General features: G+C 43.1%; 1 protein-coding gene and 1 long non-coding RNA gene across 4 annotated transcripts in view; one reads left to right on the top strand and one right to left on the bottom strand.

The window, feature by feature from the left end:
• Nucleotides 1-3,936: 3,936 nt before the first annotated feature.
• LOC122237037 lies at nucleotides 3,937-8,487 on the bottom strand. Its single transcript, XR_006215233.1, has 2 exons — nucleotides 8,287-8,487; nucleotides 3,937-4,191 (listed from the first exon to the last, which is right to left on the bottom strand). It is a non-coding gene; the product is annotated as an uncharacterized LOC122237037 (long non-coding RNA).
• Nucleotides 8,488-8,588: 101 nt separating this feature from the next.
• The window catches only part of FAM136A (family with sequence similarity 136 member A), a 68,730-nt gene continuing 61,127 nt past the window's right edge, over nucleotides 8,589-16,191 (top strand). Inside the window, exons 1-3 of one of the 3 annotated variants that reach the window (XM_042979641.1) lie at nucleotides 8,589-8,723; nucleotides 12,980-13,053; nucleotides 14,625-14,712. In XM_042979641.1, coding sequence (XP_042835575.1) covers nucleotides 14,644-14,712 — 69 coding nt within the window. In that variant the 5' untranslated portion in view covers nucleotides 8,589-8,723; nucleotides 12,980-13,053; nucleotides 14,625-14,643. Of the gene's footprint in view, nucleotides 8,732-12,979; nucleotides 13,054-14,624; nucleotides 14,713-16,191 lie in introns of all 3 variants that reach the window. The other 2 variants (XM_042979640.1, XM_042979642.1) reach the window with 2 other exon arrangements.

Here is a 16,191-nt window from a genome sequence, read left to right as displayed (position 1 = left end):
GACAAAGATGTAAATGTGTAAAATGAATTTATGAAATAAAAAGTAAACACACCTTATCTTGGTGAAAAGAAAAGCTTTATTAGCATGATGCCAAAGGCAAAAACCATAAAAGGAAGAAGACTGATCAAATATGATTAACATCTAAAGTATTTTTAAAATCTCTTCATACGGAGAAAACAAACCTTAACCCAAGTTAAAAGATACATAAAAACTGGGTAAAATATTTCCAACATATATGGCAGTCCATCTATAAAATGTTTATACCAGGGGCGCCTGGGTGGCTCAGTCAGTTGAGCGTCCGACTTCAGGTCACGATCTCGCGGTCCGTGAGTTCGAGCCCCGCGTCGGGCTCTGGGCTGATGGCTCAGAGCCTGGAGCCTGCTTCCAATTCTGTCTCCCTCTCTCTCTGCCCCTCCCCCGTTCATGCTCTGTCTCTCTCTGTCTCAAAAATAAATAAAACGTTAAAAAATAAAAAATAAATTAAATAAAATGTTTATACCAGTCATTAAAAAAAAATAGAAAGGGAGCATAAACATGTAACTGACAAAAGAAAACCATGCCAATGGTCAATAAATGGCATTCAACTTCATAAATAATGAAAGAGATGTGCTTTAGAGCCGTGACCAGGACTGATACACAACAGGTGTTGCTGGTAAAGCCATACTCTCTATCCACACGGCATAATCCCTCCAGACTGCTTAATAAAGGGCTGCTGCCCAGAGCCCTGTGTTCCCCCACCACACTGGCTGCCCTGGCACCCTGTGTCACACCCCCATGATCCAGCAACTAAAGAGTTAAATGTGTGACCAACAGGAGACTCCACAACACTGCACCCTGTCACGGCTGACCTGACGTCTGCTCCTGATATCCCACCTCTAGTTCTGACATATTGCATAACTGAATTTGTAAATACATAATAGTGATAATAGCAATAATAATACCAGATGTTGGTTAGAGTTTGGGGAAGTGAGTATTCCCCTACTCTACTGAGGAAATGTAATTTGGCACCATAATAAAAGCCATAAAAATAGGTGTTTCCTTTGACTCAGAAATTTCACATCTAAGAATCGTCCTGAGGAAATAATGTAGGGCGTATATGAAAATATAACTGCAAAATGAGGTGCGCCTGGGTGGCTCGGTTAAGCATCCGACTTCAGCTCAGATCATGACCTCACGGTTCATGGGCTCAAGTCCCGCATCAGGCTCTGTTGCTGACAGCTCAGGGCCTGGAGCCTGCTTTGGATTCTGTCTCCCTCTCTCTCTCTGCCCCTCCCCCACTTGCACTCGGTCTCTCTCTCTCAAAAATAAACATTAAAAAAAAAATTTTAGGGGTGCCTGGGTGGCTCCGTCGGTTAAGCGTCTGACTTCAGCTCAGGTCACGATCTCACAGTCCGTGAGTTCGAGCCCCACGTCAGGCTCTGTGCTGACAGCTCAGAGCCTGGAGCCTGCTTCAGATTCTGTGCCTCCCTCTCTCTCTGCCTCTCCCCTGCTCATGCTCTGTCTCTGTCTCAAAAATAAATAAAAACATTAAAAAAAAATTTTTTTTAATTTTAAGAAAAACAAAAGAAAATATAACTGCAAAATGAAAACCAAACCCAATTGATTTGAAGATCAATCTCCAAAAGCTGAAGAAATGTATGTTAATATGACAGGGAGACACTGATTTTCCACTATCAAACTGTCAATTTTAGGCAGAAGGCCACCCATGGTGAGTGAGTGGGGAGCACAGAGCCTCTTACCTGAGCTGCTAGTAGAAATATGGATGGACACAAGTTGCCTAAAGAGCATAGGACATTGTTTTAAATGCATATTCAGGGGCCCCTGGGTGGCTCAGTCGGTTAAGCGTCCGACTTCAGCTCAGGTCAGGATCTCGCGGTCCGCACGTTTGAGCCCCGCGTCGGGCTCTGGGCTGACAGCTCAGAGCCTGGAGCCTGTTTCAGATTCTGTGTCTCCCTCTCTCTGACCCTCCCCCATTCATGCTCTGTCTCTCTCTGTCTCAAAAATAAATAAACGTTAAAAAAAAAAAATTAAAAAAAAATGCATATTCAGCTATTCCTCTTCTAGACAATTATACTGAGGAAATCATGATGGATGTAGGAGAAATTTCACCTCGGAGGTTGTTCATCAAAGTGTTTCTAATAGATAAAAGCTAGAAACTACATCCAAAGGGAATTGGTTGAATAAATTATAATACATGAATATTATGGCTTTCTGTGAAGTCACTAAAATTGTGAGAGAGAAGAATACTTAATGACACAGACAAAATGTCCCAGTTATTTTGTTAAATGAAAAAGCAACTTACAAAGTAATATGTACTATGCAAATTTACCTTAATAAAATATTTATTTACACATTCCTGTATACAGCTTTTTATTTTTTTAATGTTTATTTATTTATTTTGAGAGTGGGGGAGGAGCAGAGAGAGAGGGAGATAGAGAGAATCCCAGGCAGGATCCTCATGATCAGTGCAGAGCTCAACTTGGGACTCGAACTCGAGAACCGTGAGATCATAACCTGAGCCAAAATCAAGAATCTGACTCTCAACCGACTGAGCCACCCAGGCATCCCATGTATTCAGATTTTTTAAATGAGATCATTATGTTAAGAAAAAATTTTTAAGGGGCACCTGGGTGGCTCAGTCAGTTAAGTGTCCAACTTTGGCTCAGGTCATGACCTCACGGTTCATGAGTTCGAGCCCCGCATTGGGCTCTGGCTGACAGCTCGGACGGAGCCTGGAACCTGTTTGGGATTCTGTGTCTCCCTCTCTCTCTGCCCCTCCCCCACTCACACTCTGTCTCTCTCAAAAATAAGCATTAAAAAAATTTTTTTAGTAAAATAAAATAAAATGAGGTCATCATGTAAAGGAGTTAGAATAATAACTGGCATGTGGTAAGAATTCAATAAATTCAATAAATGGTAGCCATTATGTTTTAATCCTCACATCCACCCTATAAGAGAGATGCTATTACTACCCCCATTTTACAGATGTGGAAACAGAGGCCCAGGTTGATGAAGTCCTTGCTCAGCATCACACAACTTGTAAGGGTGGAGAATTAACATATGTGATGCACCGAGAAGAATGACCATAACATACGAAGTACCCCGTTACTTTATAAACATTGCTGGAATCCTGTAAAAAAAAAAAAAAATGCACATGTAACTGGGTATTACCTTTTTGTGAGAATTTATGAAAATATTTTTTAAAAAAGAGCATTCCTAGGGGCGCCTGGGTGGCTCGGTCGGTTAAGCGTCCGACTTCGGCTCAGGTCATGATCTCACGGTCCGTGGGTTCGAGCCCCGCGTCAGGCTCTGTGCTGACCGCTCAGAGCCTGGAGCCTGTTTCAGATTCTGTGTCTCCCTCTCTCTCTGCCCCTCCCCTGTTCATGCTCTGTCTCTCTGTGTCTCCAAAATAAATAAACGTTAAAAAAAATTTTTTTTTAATAAATAAAAAATAAAAAAGAGCATTCCTACGCTTGACCACGGAGAAACCTACCTTTAATTCCTTTGTTTATTCCTGAGCCCTATATTCCTTTCTCTAAACTCTCCCCAGGACTAAGGTGACCTTTATTTTTCACAGAACAGAACCTCGTAAGAGTTATCTTTGAGAGCCCAGAGCCAGGGACTGGCTGACTCCAGTGAATGGTTATCTTCCCCTCCACTACCTATTGCTTGGCTCAGAGCCCAGTGTTGCTTTCTAGGGACAGTTAACTTTTCCCATAGGGTCCAAGCTAAATGAAAACCTGCCCACTGGTGTTTCTTTACACTCACTGATGCCTCTTTAAGGAACATTTTATGGGAATAGGATCTTAGAAGTTTCTCAACCATCAAAAGTCTCCTTCATATTTAAAAAGCAAATATAGATGGTTTAAATAGGAAGGCAGTTAGGAACATTCAAATGAAATAAACCAAATTAGAATATTTAAGAGAGAAGGCTTATTCAACATGAACCAGTGTATAAGTTTTATAATTAGGTCTTAAAAGTTGAAGACTGGGGAGAGACACTTGGAAACTTTGGATTTCTCACATTAATGCTAAGTTCTTTCAGGCCAGACCTGAAAGACCAAAACCCTGCAATCTTCTAATGGAATGTGCAGGATGATAAGCCAGGTTGCACAAGACTCCTCGCCACCTTCTCTCTCCCTATAGCTAAAGCACAGGATGTTGCTAGCACGCTGTCGCCCAGGGCTTTCCCTGCACTCAGAAAGAAAAGACACAGAATTATGTATATCAGCTATATGCATTTATACAAGTCAACAAATACTATATACATATAATGTAACATAGTCCATGGATCTCAGGCCATCCTAGCTTGAGATCACAGTAATGGAGACAACCCACCCCTACCTAGACAATCACTTAACCCTCCTCAGTTTCCTTTCTGGTTTGAGACGAGCCTTTCCTAGTACACTGCTCTCAGTGGTCACCTATCCCTCAGTGTCTCTCACTGTCCCTAAGGGGGCATCACTCCTGTTCTTTTGAGTTCCTTGGTATCAGCCATCTTGACTGAAAAGGATTGTTGTCCCATTTTGTTGATACCCAAGTGTGTGAGGGCCTGCATTCCAACCTATCAGAGCATTCATAGTGCCAAAATCCAGCAAAACCCCCTCCTGTCCTCTGGGTCAGACTCTGGGTGACCTTGGACTCCAGTCTATGGCAGCTCTAACTTGATCTTCCTGTTTCAGGCCTTTATTCCCAGGGCTCTAGCCTTTGACTCTCCCATTAGGTGAGATTTATCAGGCCTTCACAGTGACTAGCTCTGCCAGTCTTAAAATTATACATACTTTCAAATTCAGCTTAGGCCCTAGTTTAGGGATACTTGCTATTCAACACATCCTAAACAATTCCCATTACTTCTGGGCCAGATATTGGCTTCCAGGACCTCCTAGACATGACTTACTCTTCCATTTAGCTGAACCCAAGCATCAATATTTCTTGAGACTAATTAGGTCTTCCACATCAAGTTGCTCTATTCAGCATTTTTACCTTTAGGAATTTACTTTCCATCTATTCTGTTCGGGGTTTTTTTTTTTTCCTTTTTTTAACTTGAATTTTAGTTAATATATAGTGCAATACTGGTTTCATGAGTAGAATTCAGCGATTCATCACTTACATACAACACCCAGTGCTCATCATAACAAGTGCCCTCCTTAGTACCCACAACTCCCACCCACCTCTTTCCATCAACCCATAGTTTGTTCACTATCATTAAGAGTCTCTTGTGGTTTGTTTCCCTCTATTCTCTTTCCCACCCCCCCTTCCCAAATGTTCATCTGTTTTGTTTCTTAAATTCCACATATGAGTGAAATCATATGGTATTTGTCTTTCTCTGATTTACTTATTTCACTTAGCAAAATACATTCTAGCTCCATCCACATCATTGCAAATGGCAAGATGTCATTCTTTTTGATGACTAATATTCCACCATATATATATATATATATATATGTATATGTATATGTGTATATACACACACATACATATGTGTACGTATATATACATATAAATGTACATATATATATATATATATATATATATATATATATATATCACATCTTCTTTATCCATTTATCAGTGGATGGACATTTAGGCTCTCTCCATAGTTGGGCTATTGTTGATAATGCTACTATAAACATTGGGGTGCATGTACCCCTGTGAATCTGTGTTTTTATATCCTTCAGGTAAATACCTAACAGTGCAATTGCTGGATCATAGGGTAGTTCTATTTTTAGTTTCTTGAGGAACCTCCATACTGTTCTCCAGAGTGGCTGCACCAGTTTGCATTCCCACCAACAGTGCAAGACAGTTCCCCTTTCTCCACATCCTCACCAACACCTGTTGTTTTTTTGTGTTGTTCATTTTAGCCATTCTGACACGTGTGAGGTGGTATCTCAATGTGGTTTTGATTTATATTTCCCTGATAATGAGTGATGCTGAGCATCTTTTCATGTGTCTGTTAGCCATCTGGATGTCTTCTTTGAAAAAGTATCTATTCATGTCTTCTGCCCATTTCTTACCTGGGTTATTTGTTTTTTGGGTGTTTAGTCTGATAGGTTCTTTATAGATTTTGGGTACTAACCTTTTTCAGATATGTCATTTACAAATATTTTCTCCCATTCCATAGGCTGCCTTTTAGTTTTGTTGATTGTTTCCTTTGCTGTGCAGAAGCCTTTATCTTGATGGGGTCCCAGTAGTTCGTGTTTGCTTTTGTTTCCCTTACCTCTGGAGATATGTCAAGTAAGAAGGTGCTGTGGCCAAGGTCAAAGAGGTTTCTGCCTGTGTTTTCCTGTAGGAGTTTGATGGTTTCCTATCTCACATTTAGGTCTTTCATCCATTCTGAATTTATATTTGTAAGGTGTAAGAAAGTGGTCCAGTTTCATTCTTCTACATGTCGCCTTCCGGTTTTCCCAACACCATTTGTTGAAGAGACATTTTTTCCGTTGGATATTCTTTCCTGCTTCGTTGAAGATTAGTTGACCATATAGTTGTGGGTCTATTTCTGGGTTTTCTGTCCTGTTCCATTGATCTGTGTGTCTGTTTTTGTGCCAGTACCATACTGTCTTGAGGATTACAGTGACCACAGCTTGAAATCTGGAATCGTGACGCCTCCAGTTCTGTGTTTCTTTTTCAGGATTGCTTTGGCTATTCGGGTTCTTTTGTGGTTCCGTACAAATTTTAGGATTGTTTGTTCTAGCTCTGCAAAAAAAATGCTGGTGGTATTTTGATAGGGATTGCGTTAAATGTGTAAATTGCTTCGGGTAGCATAGACATTTTAACAATATTCTTCCAATGGATGAGCATGGGATGTTTTTTTATTTCTTTGTGTCCTCTTCAATTTCTTTCACAAGTGTTCTATAGTTTTCAGAGTATAGATCTTTTATCTCTGTAGTTAGGCTTATTCCTAGGTATCTTATTGTTTTGGTACAATTGCAAATGGGATCATTTCCTTGATTTGTTTTTCTGCTTCTTCATTATTGGTGTATACAAATGCAACAGATTTCTGCACATTGATTTTATATCCTGCAACTTTGCTGAATTCATGTATTAATTCTAGCAATTTTTTGGTGGAGTCTTTTGGGTTTTTTAATACAGTATCATGTCATCTGCAAATAGTGAAAGTTTGACTTCTTCCTTGCTGATTTGCCTTTTATTTCTTTTTGTTGTCTGATTGCAGAGGCTAAGACTTCCAGTACTATGTTAAATAGTATCTTATTTTCAATACTGTTACCTAGGTGACGTGAAAAAGTTTCTTGTCACCAGTATGGTGATGTTAGTTTCACTGCAGCAATGCTTAAGTTATAGGAAATGATTTGGGTTCATTGTGTTTAAAGGGATGCTGATGAAAGGGACATTCCTTTTCCTCCTCATTCAAGACACAGAGATTTTTCTCTCTAGCATCATTGTTTTGAGTTGGGCGTAATCTGTTTGCATTTCTGCTCTCTGCTCCCCAGGGGAAGCAGAGTCAGGCGCTGCACCCGCCTCCTAAAAGTGCACTGGGACATCTCCCTGCCTCCTCCACCAGCCTCACCCCTCCCCCACACCAGCCCCACCCTCACCCCTCTGGCCCACCACCACTCAGCTTTCTCTACCTGGCAGTTTCCTCTTCCTTTCATCTCTGTGTTTCCAGTAACTGATTGTTTGCTTACTGAGCTGAAATGAACTTCAAATGCTTGTTTAAAATGATCTGTCAATAAAACATGTAGCTTGAAGCGCTTCATAAACTCTAAAAATTCATGCACAGGCAGCATCAGCCTTTTGATTCGTTTTTTTGGCCTCTTAACAACCACTCAAATCTGTGGCAACAGCTGAAAGAAGATTCCAGTTACCAAGCACCAGGGCTTCCTCTGGATTTGACTTCAGCCTGAGCTCTCTTGAAACGCAGATCTGGGGGCGCCTGGGTGGCGCAGTCGGTTAAGCGTCCGACTTCAGCCAGGTCACGATCTCACGGTCCGTGAGTTTGAGCCCCGCGTCGGGCTCTGGGCTGATGGCTCGGAGCCTGGAGCCTGTTTCCGATTCTGTGTCTCCCTCTCTCTCTGTGCCTCCCCCGTTCATGCTCTGTCTCTCTCTGTCCCAAAAAAAATAAAATAAATGTTGAAAAAAAAAAAAAAAAAAAGAAAGAAACGCAGATCTGCATCCCTTTTTCTGAGACTGGAAGGAACCTGAAGGAACTCTCTCAGTAAATTATTAATAACTCATCCAAGCTCCGCTGGGAACAAACCACTCTGAGAGCAGGCACTATTGTTATATGGGTGCAGACCGGCAGAGGTGTCAGCCGCAGGGCATTCCTACCTCATATTTCTTTGCCTCCACATCCTGGAATCCCCACAGGCCCTGGAGAAATGGTGAATGTCCAGGATGGAGCATGAACCAGTTCATATCCCATCCCACATAGCCTTCTTACAATGTAATATAACGTTGACACTCCTCCATCAAGAAATGGAGTCTCTGTTCCCTCCTCTTGAACTTAAGCAGAACTTTGTACTCCTTGAGCAATAGAATGGAGTGGATTGATGCTACACAACTTTTGGGACAAGGTCATAAAAGTTACCATGGTTTCCATCTTGCTCTCTTTCTCCAGACCTGCACTTTGGAGTCTGAGCTGACATGTAAGAAGTCCAACTACCCTGAAACTGCCCTACTGGAGAGACCAGATAGAGAGACACATGGAGAGAGAGGTTAGAGGAGCCCTCAGATCTTGAATCTTCCCAGCATCGACAAGCAAGCCTGTGAGTGGGTGAGCACATGATGTTTCTTTCTTTTTTTTAATGTTTATTTATTTTTGAGAGACGGAGAGTGAGCAGGGGAGGGGCAGAGAGAGAGGGAGACACAGAATCCGAAGCAGGCTCCAGGCTCCAGGCTCCAAGCTGTCAGCTCAGAGCCTGACACAGGGCCTGAACTCATGAAGTATGAGATCATGACCTGAGCCAAAGTCGTACACTTAACCAACTGGGCCACCAAGGCACCCCGAGTGATATTTCAAATGATTCCAGCACCGGGCTTCAAGCTGCCCCACCAAGGTGAGTCTCCCCACTGTGCCCTGTCTGAATTCCTGACTCACAAAATCTGTGATCATTATAAATGGTAGTTTATATCACTAAATTTTGGAATAATTTGTTAAGCAGCCAAAGCAATTAGAATTCAGTCTGATCTCAAACTATAAAGTAGAACCTACTGTTACCAAGGTGACTGCAAATATCCAATTGATTCATTATGAGCTGATTTTATTAATCCTTCTCTCAGAGTTATGGGATTCTCAAAAGATGCTGAATTCACCAACAAAGCCTTGGTTACCAGCTTGGGTCAGTTCATGATCTGTATGCTCTTCACCTGAAAGGGGTTTCAGGCCTCCTAATTATTGTTCTATATCACTAAGACTTCAAGCAAGATAAATAGGAGATGGCTATCCTGCCAGAGATGCTGGAAGAAGGCAACCCTTTTACAGAGGGACTTCCTTATAAAAAATTGTTTTGCTAGGTAATAATTGGATGCATGCATTTTAAATTGTTCCCTTAATCAATCAACTAGGAACCCATCATGTGCCCAGTATTGGGTGCTGTGAAGAACCTATCATTCCAGACCTCTGTATGAGGCTTAATGTTTTCAGTTATAAGAAATAGAAAACGCTATTACAAATGACTTTAAGCAAGAGGAAAATTTAACTTACACGACAAGAAGTCCAGAGGAGGGCAGCTCCAGAGTAGATTCATTCAGTGGCACAATGATGTCATCAAAGACCAACGTTACTTCCACCTTTCTGCTCTACTATCCTCGGTGGGTCCTGCTCAGATTAACTTGCCTCATGGTCCCAATATAGCTGCCACAGTTCCAGGCATCAACAGGCATACAAGACAATGACCAGAAGGAGAAAAGGGACTATTTCTTTGGTATCTATTTCTTGACTTAAACTACTTATGGTTTACCCTGTGGAGCTGGACATGGGACCTCTCTGAAGACGTGGAAGGTGGACAGCAGGAAGTAGAACATAGGCCTCATCCAACAGTGTCTGCTCCAAACTCAATCTGGTTAGGGAAGATAGGACTAACAAATGAGACACCTAGACTCTAGTTACACTCTCTCACAGTACTTGAAGTTTCTCTCTGGCTGCTTCCTCCTTCCTGAGGATACCATAAGAGTGTCCATTCATAGTTCTGGCTACAATGTCCTCAGCTCCTTAGAGAAAATCCATGACTCAAAGAGCTCAAAATCTAAGTATCTTTCCTAACAATCACCTGCTGGAGTACATGAGCACCTTTTGTTCAGGACAAAATGCCTGGGGAAATAAAGTAGGATTCCTATCTTGATTGACACTCCTTGTGGGAAGAGCTGGTTTGCAGACCATTGCCTGTGGAGAAATGGGAAAGGCCAGGAAGGGGAAGTTGGGAAGGCATCTGCCATTTCTCAAGCTGTGGAGAGAGGCTGCCACTCGTCTCTTGGAGGAGGGAACTGGAAGGCCAAATCCAGGCCACCACACTCTTGCATATGATGCACAAACGAAGAATGGTTTTTACATTTTTTTATCACTGGAAAAAAACAAAAGAAGACTATTTCATGACAAGTGAAAATTGTGTAAAATTCCAATTTCAGTGGCCATAAATGAAGTTTTTTGGAACACAGCTGTGCCTGTGTATTTACATATTGCATATGGCTATTTTCCCACTACAACAGCAAAATTAAGTAGCTATGACTCAGACCAAATGGCCCCTGGAACATTAACATATTTACTGTCTGGCCCTTTGCATTAAAAGTGTGCTGTCCCCTAGGGCACCTGGGTGGCTCAATCAGTTAAGCATCCAACTTCAGCTCAGGTGGTGATCTTGCAGTTCGTGGGTTCAAGCTCTGCATGGAGCTCTCTGTGGTCAGTGTGGAGTCCGCTTTGGATCGTCGGTCTCCTTCTCTATCTGCCCCTCCCCTGCCTGCTCGCGCGCTCTCTCTCTCTCTCTCTCTCTCTCTCTCTCTCTCAAAAATAAATAAACATTTTTTAAAAAGTGTGCTGACCCCTGACTTGGAGTAAAAGTCCTGATGAGGCCCCCAGATATGGGGGGGGGGTGGGGGCAGGGGAGAAGGGGTATGCCTAGAGCCTCCAGAGCTACCAGCCCTCTGCCCCTTTGCAGGCAAGGCTCTTTCTTCCCATTTGAGCAAGAAAGGAACATTCCATCTAATCCATTTAGAACAAGGTTCTCAGACTGGCTGCACATTAGAATCACCAAGGAGCTTTTCTTTTTAATGTTTATTTGTTTACTTTGTTTTTTTAAAAAAAAAATTTTTAATATTTGTTTATTTTTGAGAAAGAGAGAGAGAGAGAGAGTGAGAGCAGGAGAGGGGTGGAGAGAGGGAGACACAGAATCTGAAGCAGGCTCCAGGCTCTGAGTTGTCAGCACAGAGCCCGACATGGGGCTTGAACTCACGAGCTGTGAGATCATGACCTGAGACAAAGTCAGACGTTTAACTGACTGAGCCACCCAGGCACCCCTATTTATTTTGAAGGAAAGAGAGAGCACGGAGGAGGGGCAGAGAGAGAGGAGAGACAGAATCCCAAGCATGCTCTATGCTGTCAGTGCACAGCCTGATGCAGGGCTCGGTCTCATGAACTGCGAGGTCATGACCTGAACTGAAATCAAGTCGGACGCTTAACCGAGTGAGCCACCCAGGTGCCCCTCACCTAGAAGCCTTTTAAAAATACCAATCATGGTGCCCCCCTCCAAAACCAATTAAAGCAAAATCTCTGGGGATGGGCCCAGGTATCCATGTCTTTCAAAAAACTCCCACATGATTGCAAAGTGCAGTCAAGTTCGAGAACCACGGCTAGAGGCTTGTTTACCAAAATCAGGCCTAGTCTCTGGAGCTTTGTCCAAGCGCACCCGTCACCCACCCTTAGGCAGATGTTTTGGAAACAGCACAGGCCGCCATGCTAGGGTGAAGCAAGGCAATAAGACAAGGCAAAGCAAGCCGTGGTTAACCCCGTTTTTACAGGTGCACTGTCAAATGACCTCACCTGTGTACAGGTGAGTTCCACAGGTTTCCTGGGAGGAGGAGCCCTTGCCACCAGAGATCCCCACATATGACAGAAGACATACAGTGTCTTACCCTAACTGCCACTCACTGGTTTACTTTCCTCCACCTAAGAGGGGGCAAACAAGAGCCTGGTATCTGCCTCACCCAGGGACAGTGTGGATGCACGTCTTTCTCCATGACACCAGAGACCTCCCTTCTCCTTGGCATGTAGCTGAAGATGAACCACATGCCTTCTTTCCTTCATTCCCTCACTCAACAGCTATTTACAAGCACCAACACTTACTACACACTGAGGATTTTTCAAATACAGTGACGAATAAGCACCCCAAAAGAGCTCATAGACCAGGGGAAGAGAATCAGCCAAATTAACCCAAAGTAGGAAACGCTGGAAAAGAATCAGTTTGGGGAGGAGTCCTTAGTTCTGTTCTGGAAAGTTAACGTTTGAGATGGCTTATGGATATCCTGGTGAAGATGTCTCGTTTGTTTGTATGTTTGAATCTGGAGTTCAACGAAAAAGTCAAAGCTGAAGATATTAATTAGGGAGTCATCAGCATATTGGTGGCACTTGGTAATATGCAGATGAGACCAAGGGGACAGGGAAGGGGCTGCCAGAAGGTTTAAAAGCAAACCAGAAGAGGGCATATCAGGGAAGCTAAAAGGGGTGGTTATTTCCAGCAGGAGGAGGGAGGTAACCCTGTTGGATGCTGATAAACAGTCCAGTAAGAGGACAAACAGAAGAGTGACCACTGTGTTGGCAGCATGGACGTTATTGCCAACCCAGACACAGCTGCTTCAGTGAAACAGTAGAGCCAGAAGCCAGACAGAGGTGGGCTGAAGAGCAAATGTGAGGTGACCGAGTGAAGGCAGGGAGTATAGACAACTCCCTAGAAGGTTTTCACCAAGAGGGAGCAAAGAACTGGATGGCAGGAGGATGCATGGTCAAAATGAATATATTTTGTTTTGTTTTAAGGTGAGCTATATTAGAGGACGTTTATACTTTGGGAAACGGATCCAGGAGAAAGAAGACTGATGTGTTGAAAGAAGGTGAGTCAAGCCCAGGAGTGAAGTTGCTGAGAAAGGGAGGAATCCAGGCAAAAATGGGCAGACTCCCCTCTGTGGTGAGAGGGAAGATGGATAATGTGAGTACGGGTCCGAAGAGGCCGGTAGATCGGATGGCAGAAAGATGTAGGAGTTTCTGTCCAAGTCCTTCAATTCTCTTTGAATTAAGAGGTAAGTTTCATCAGCAGAGGCAGGCAGGGGAAGACACAGAGGAGTTTTAAGAAAAGAGAAGAGACTATTCACCACCTTGGTGAATTTAAAAGCCACCATACTAGGGCAACATAATGGGGTATCTAGACTGCGGTGAATGCTCATTTAAGGTAAGGGGTCATGACATTGAAATGGGGGAAAAAATAACCCCATTGTGTGATTCACCTACACGTTGCACTACATTCAGCTGCAACGAGGTGAATAGTTGGGTTCAACTACAGCTGTGATTGTGCAAGGAAAATGTAAGAGAAGAGAAAGAGTGGTTATGATCAATTGCTGATTCTAGAGTAGACAAGAAAGGAAGTGAGGCCAAAGGGAGAGAGGAATAATGACAGAACCATAGGGGCAATGGACGGGTGGTCCTGAGGGGATCAGGGAATTCTTCAGTGTGGGTGCCAGAGAGCCAGAGGAAGACTAGATCATTCTCAGGGAAGAGAATCCTTGAAACCAAATTTTAGACTAAGAGCAGTTGCTGGTGACGTTGTGATCTAGGTAACCAAGACAGTGGAAGGCGAAGCTGGGTTGCAGAAAGATTTTTGGAGGTGAGGTCAAGGAATGAAGAAGCCAGGGTGTTGGATGGATCATGCAAATAGATGCATTACCTTATTTTACCCCCACAACAACTCTCGAATTGTCCCAGTTGACAGATGAGGAAACAGCCCCAGAGATATGCAGCAATTTGCCCAATGTAACATGACTAATAACTTCCAGAGAACCTGGGCTCCCTTGACCTCTAGTTCAGGGCCCGCTCAGCTTCCTGTGTCACAGATCCAAAGCTCAGCAGAGCCAGCTCCCTAATTTTCACTTTGGATGAAAATCCAACTTTAAAGCTTTGGCAGGTATCGCTTTTCCTGACTCCTGGGCATTTGGCATTGGTTAGTGTATGTTTCCAGAGATACTTTTCTGCATGGAGGCTAAAAATGGGGAATATATTTCTGTTTGACTAAGAAACATGTAATCCCAAGGCCTCTACGCATTTTTTTAAGCTTCCAAATAACAGCGATCTATGCAAGTGGGAGAGACAGGAAAGCACTGAGTTGTTTGAAAACATGATCCCAAGAGGAGGAAAAAAGGATTTTCCAAGGCTCTCCCACACTGAGTGGAGCTCTGTATTTCAGAGGACCTGGGGATCCTTATGTCTCACAAGTCAGAAGCTTTGCCCTGGAGTCCTGTATGTGCACAGATAGGCACAGTAGAATCAGCCCTGGTGGCCTTGAAAGCCACATTCAACATCATCAGGGGTCTTTGCTGTGGCAAAGCCTTCAACACATGACTCTGGAGGAAAAGAAGATGTTCCATAGCCCTCATCACTATCAGAAATGACCTTGTTAATTGCTTACATGTAGGTACTTCTATGTATGTTCCATGGAGTCAAGGACATTGGTTACTGCTGGATCCCCAACTCTTACAACAGTGTCTGGCACACAGAAGGAGGTCAGTAAATATTCTTTGAGTGGATATAGTACAGTTTCCAAGTCAGACCTATTATGTTAGCTACCAGCAAGACAAAGGGTACTGTCCTCTCGTTGGTCATGGGGTAAGGAAAGCCAGGTAGCCAGCTTTAGTCAGCTACCCAGTGGCCAAAGGTTATTGCCATGTGGTCATAGAGGAGGTCAAGGGCATCTGCCCTATTCATATCTCTCCCCAGGGTTTTTGACATTTATTTGTTTGTTGTTAGTAATGAGTACTATAAAGAACTTCTTTGACAAATGGCCCATTTCATTAAAGTCACCAAATATCTTTTCTATCCAAATCTTATATAAGCAATAATTATTAGTAACGGCTATTATTTACTGATTGACCACAATGTGCCACACATATATTATCTCATCAAGTTCTTAAAACAACTTTTAGATCTGTACTATTATCCCTGTTTTACTGGTAAAGAAACTGAGGCTTGGAGAAGGTAAGAAACTTGGCCTACGGCATATAGCTCTTAAGCAATGGACACAAGATGTGAGTCAAGTGAGCCCAAAGCCCATGCTCTTAACCACCATGCTGTACTGTCTCTCACAAGGTAACAAAATCAGTGAATTGCCTTTTTTTCCTCCTTATATCAACATTCCACAAGGAGGGACATCTAGCTCAAATCCTGTCATACCTGGATTACTCAGTTATTTGCTGGTAGGCAGCAAAACTGCCTTTCTGGGTTGACTGGGCCACAAAGGTCATCTCTTCCTGGTGTGCTAGTACATCAGACCAGAACTAAAGTGGTGACCAGCCATGGGAACACTTAACTGCCCAAGAATAACGCAGATGGAAGCAGCAGGGTGAAAGGAAAGTGTGTTTTCTATCCATTTGTGGTCTTCCCTCTATGGGTCTGCCTCCCCTTCTTGCACTTGTCTTGGAAGGAGATGGGCATAGGTGAATTAATTCACAGGAACGTTCCAGTGCTCTAGGAAGGTACTTTTCCAAGGCCTCTAAAGCAATCATCTAAATCATCTTAATGACACCCTCATTAGGTCATGTGTCCATTCCACCACCTAAGAAAGACCAAGGCCCACCCAAATTCTTCTTGATGATATTTTCAGTAACAAAGTTACCTGTTACCAATGGCTCCTGGCATTCTCTAAGGAAGTGATTCTCCTGTCAGGGTAAAGAAGAAAAATCTGTTCTCTCCTGTTAAATTGCTGGTTTCCTATGATAGCTTGGTAGCTGTTGCCACATCCGGCATCCCTCTCTTCCCTTGAGCCCTCAGACCTTACCAGGTAAACCAGCACATTAACTCCTACCAGTGCCATCCCTGTCCCACTGGAGGGCAATGAACTCTGGAACTCCCATCTGAAGGGAGTCAGAGTTCAGACTGATTTAGAAAGGATGAGGGTCTTTCAGTGTCCATTTTTTAGAAAAGGCTTTTGCAAATTCCACCCTCTCAGAAGACCCATCCCACACTGCTTTTTTAGTGGCCACCTC

The sequence above is a fragment of the Panthera tigris genome, chromosome A3, assembly GCF_018350195.1.
Source record: "Panthera tigris isolate Pti1 chromosome A3, P.tigris_Pti1_mat1.1, whole genome shotgun sequence".
NCBI classification, from domain to species: Eukaryota; Metazoa; Chordata; class Mammalia; order Carnivora; family Felidae; genus Panthera; species Panthera tigris.
The sequence above is the reverse complement of the archived record's forward strand: the minus strand, read 5'-3'. Positions and strand labels throughout refer to the sequence as shown.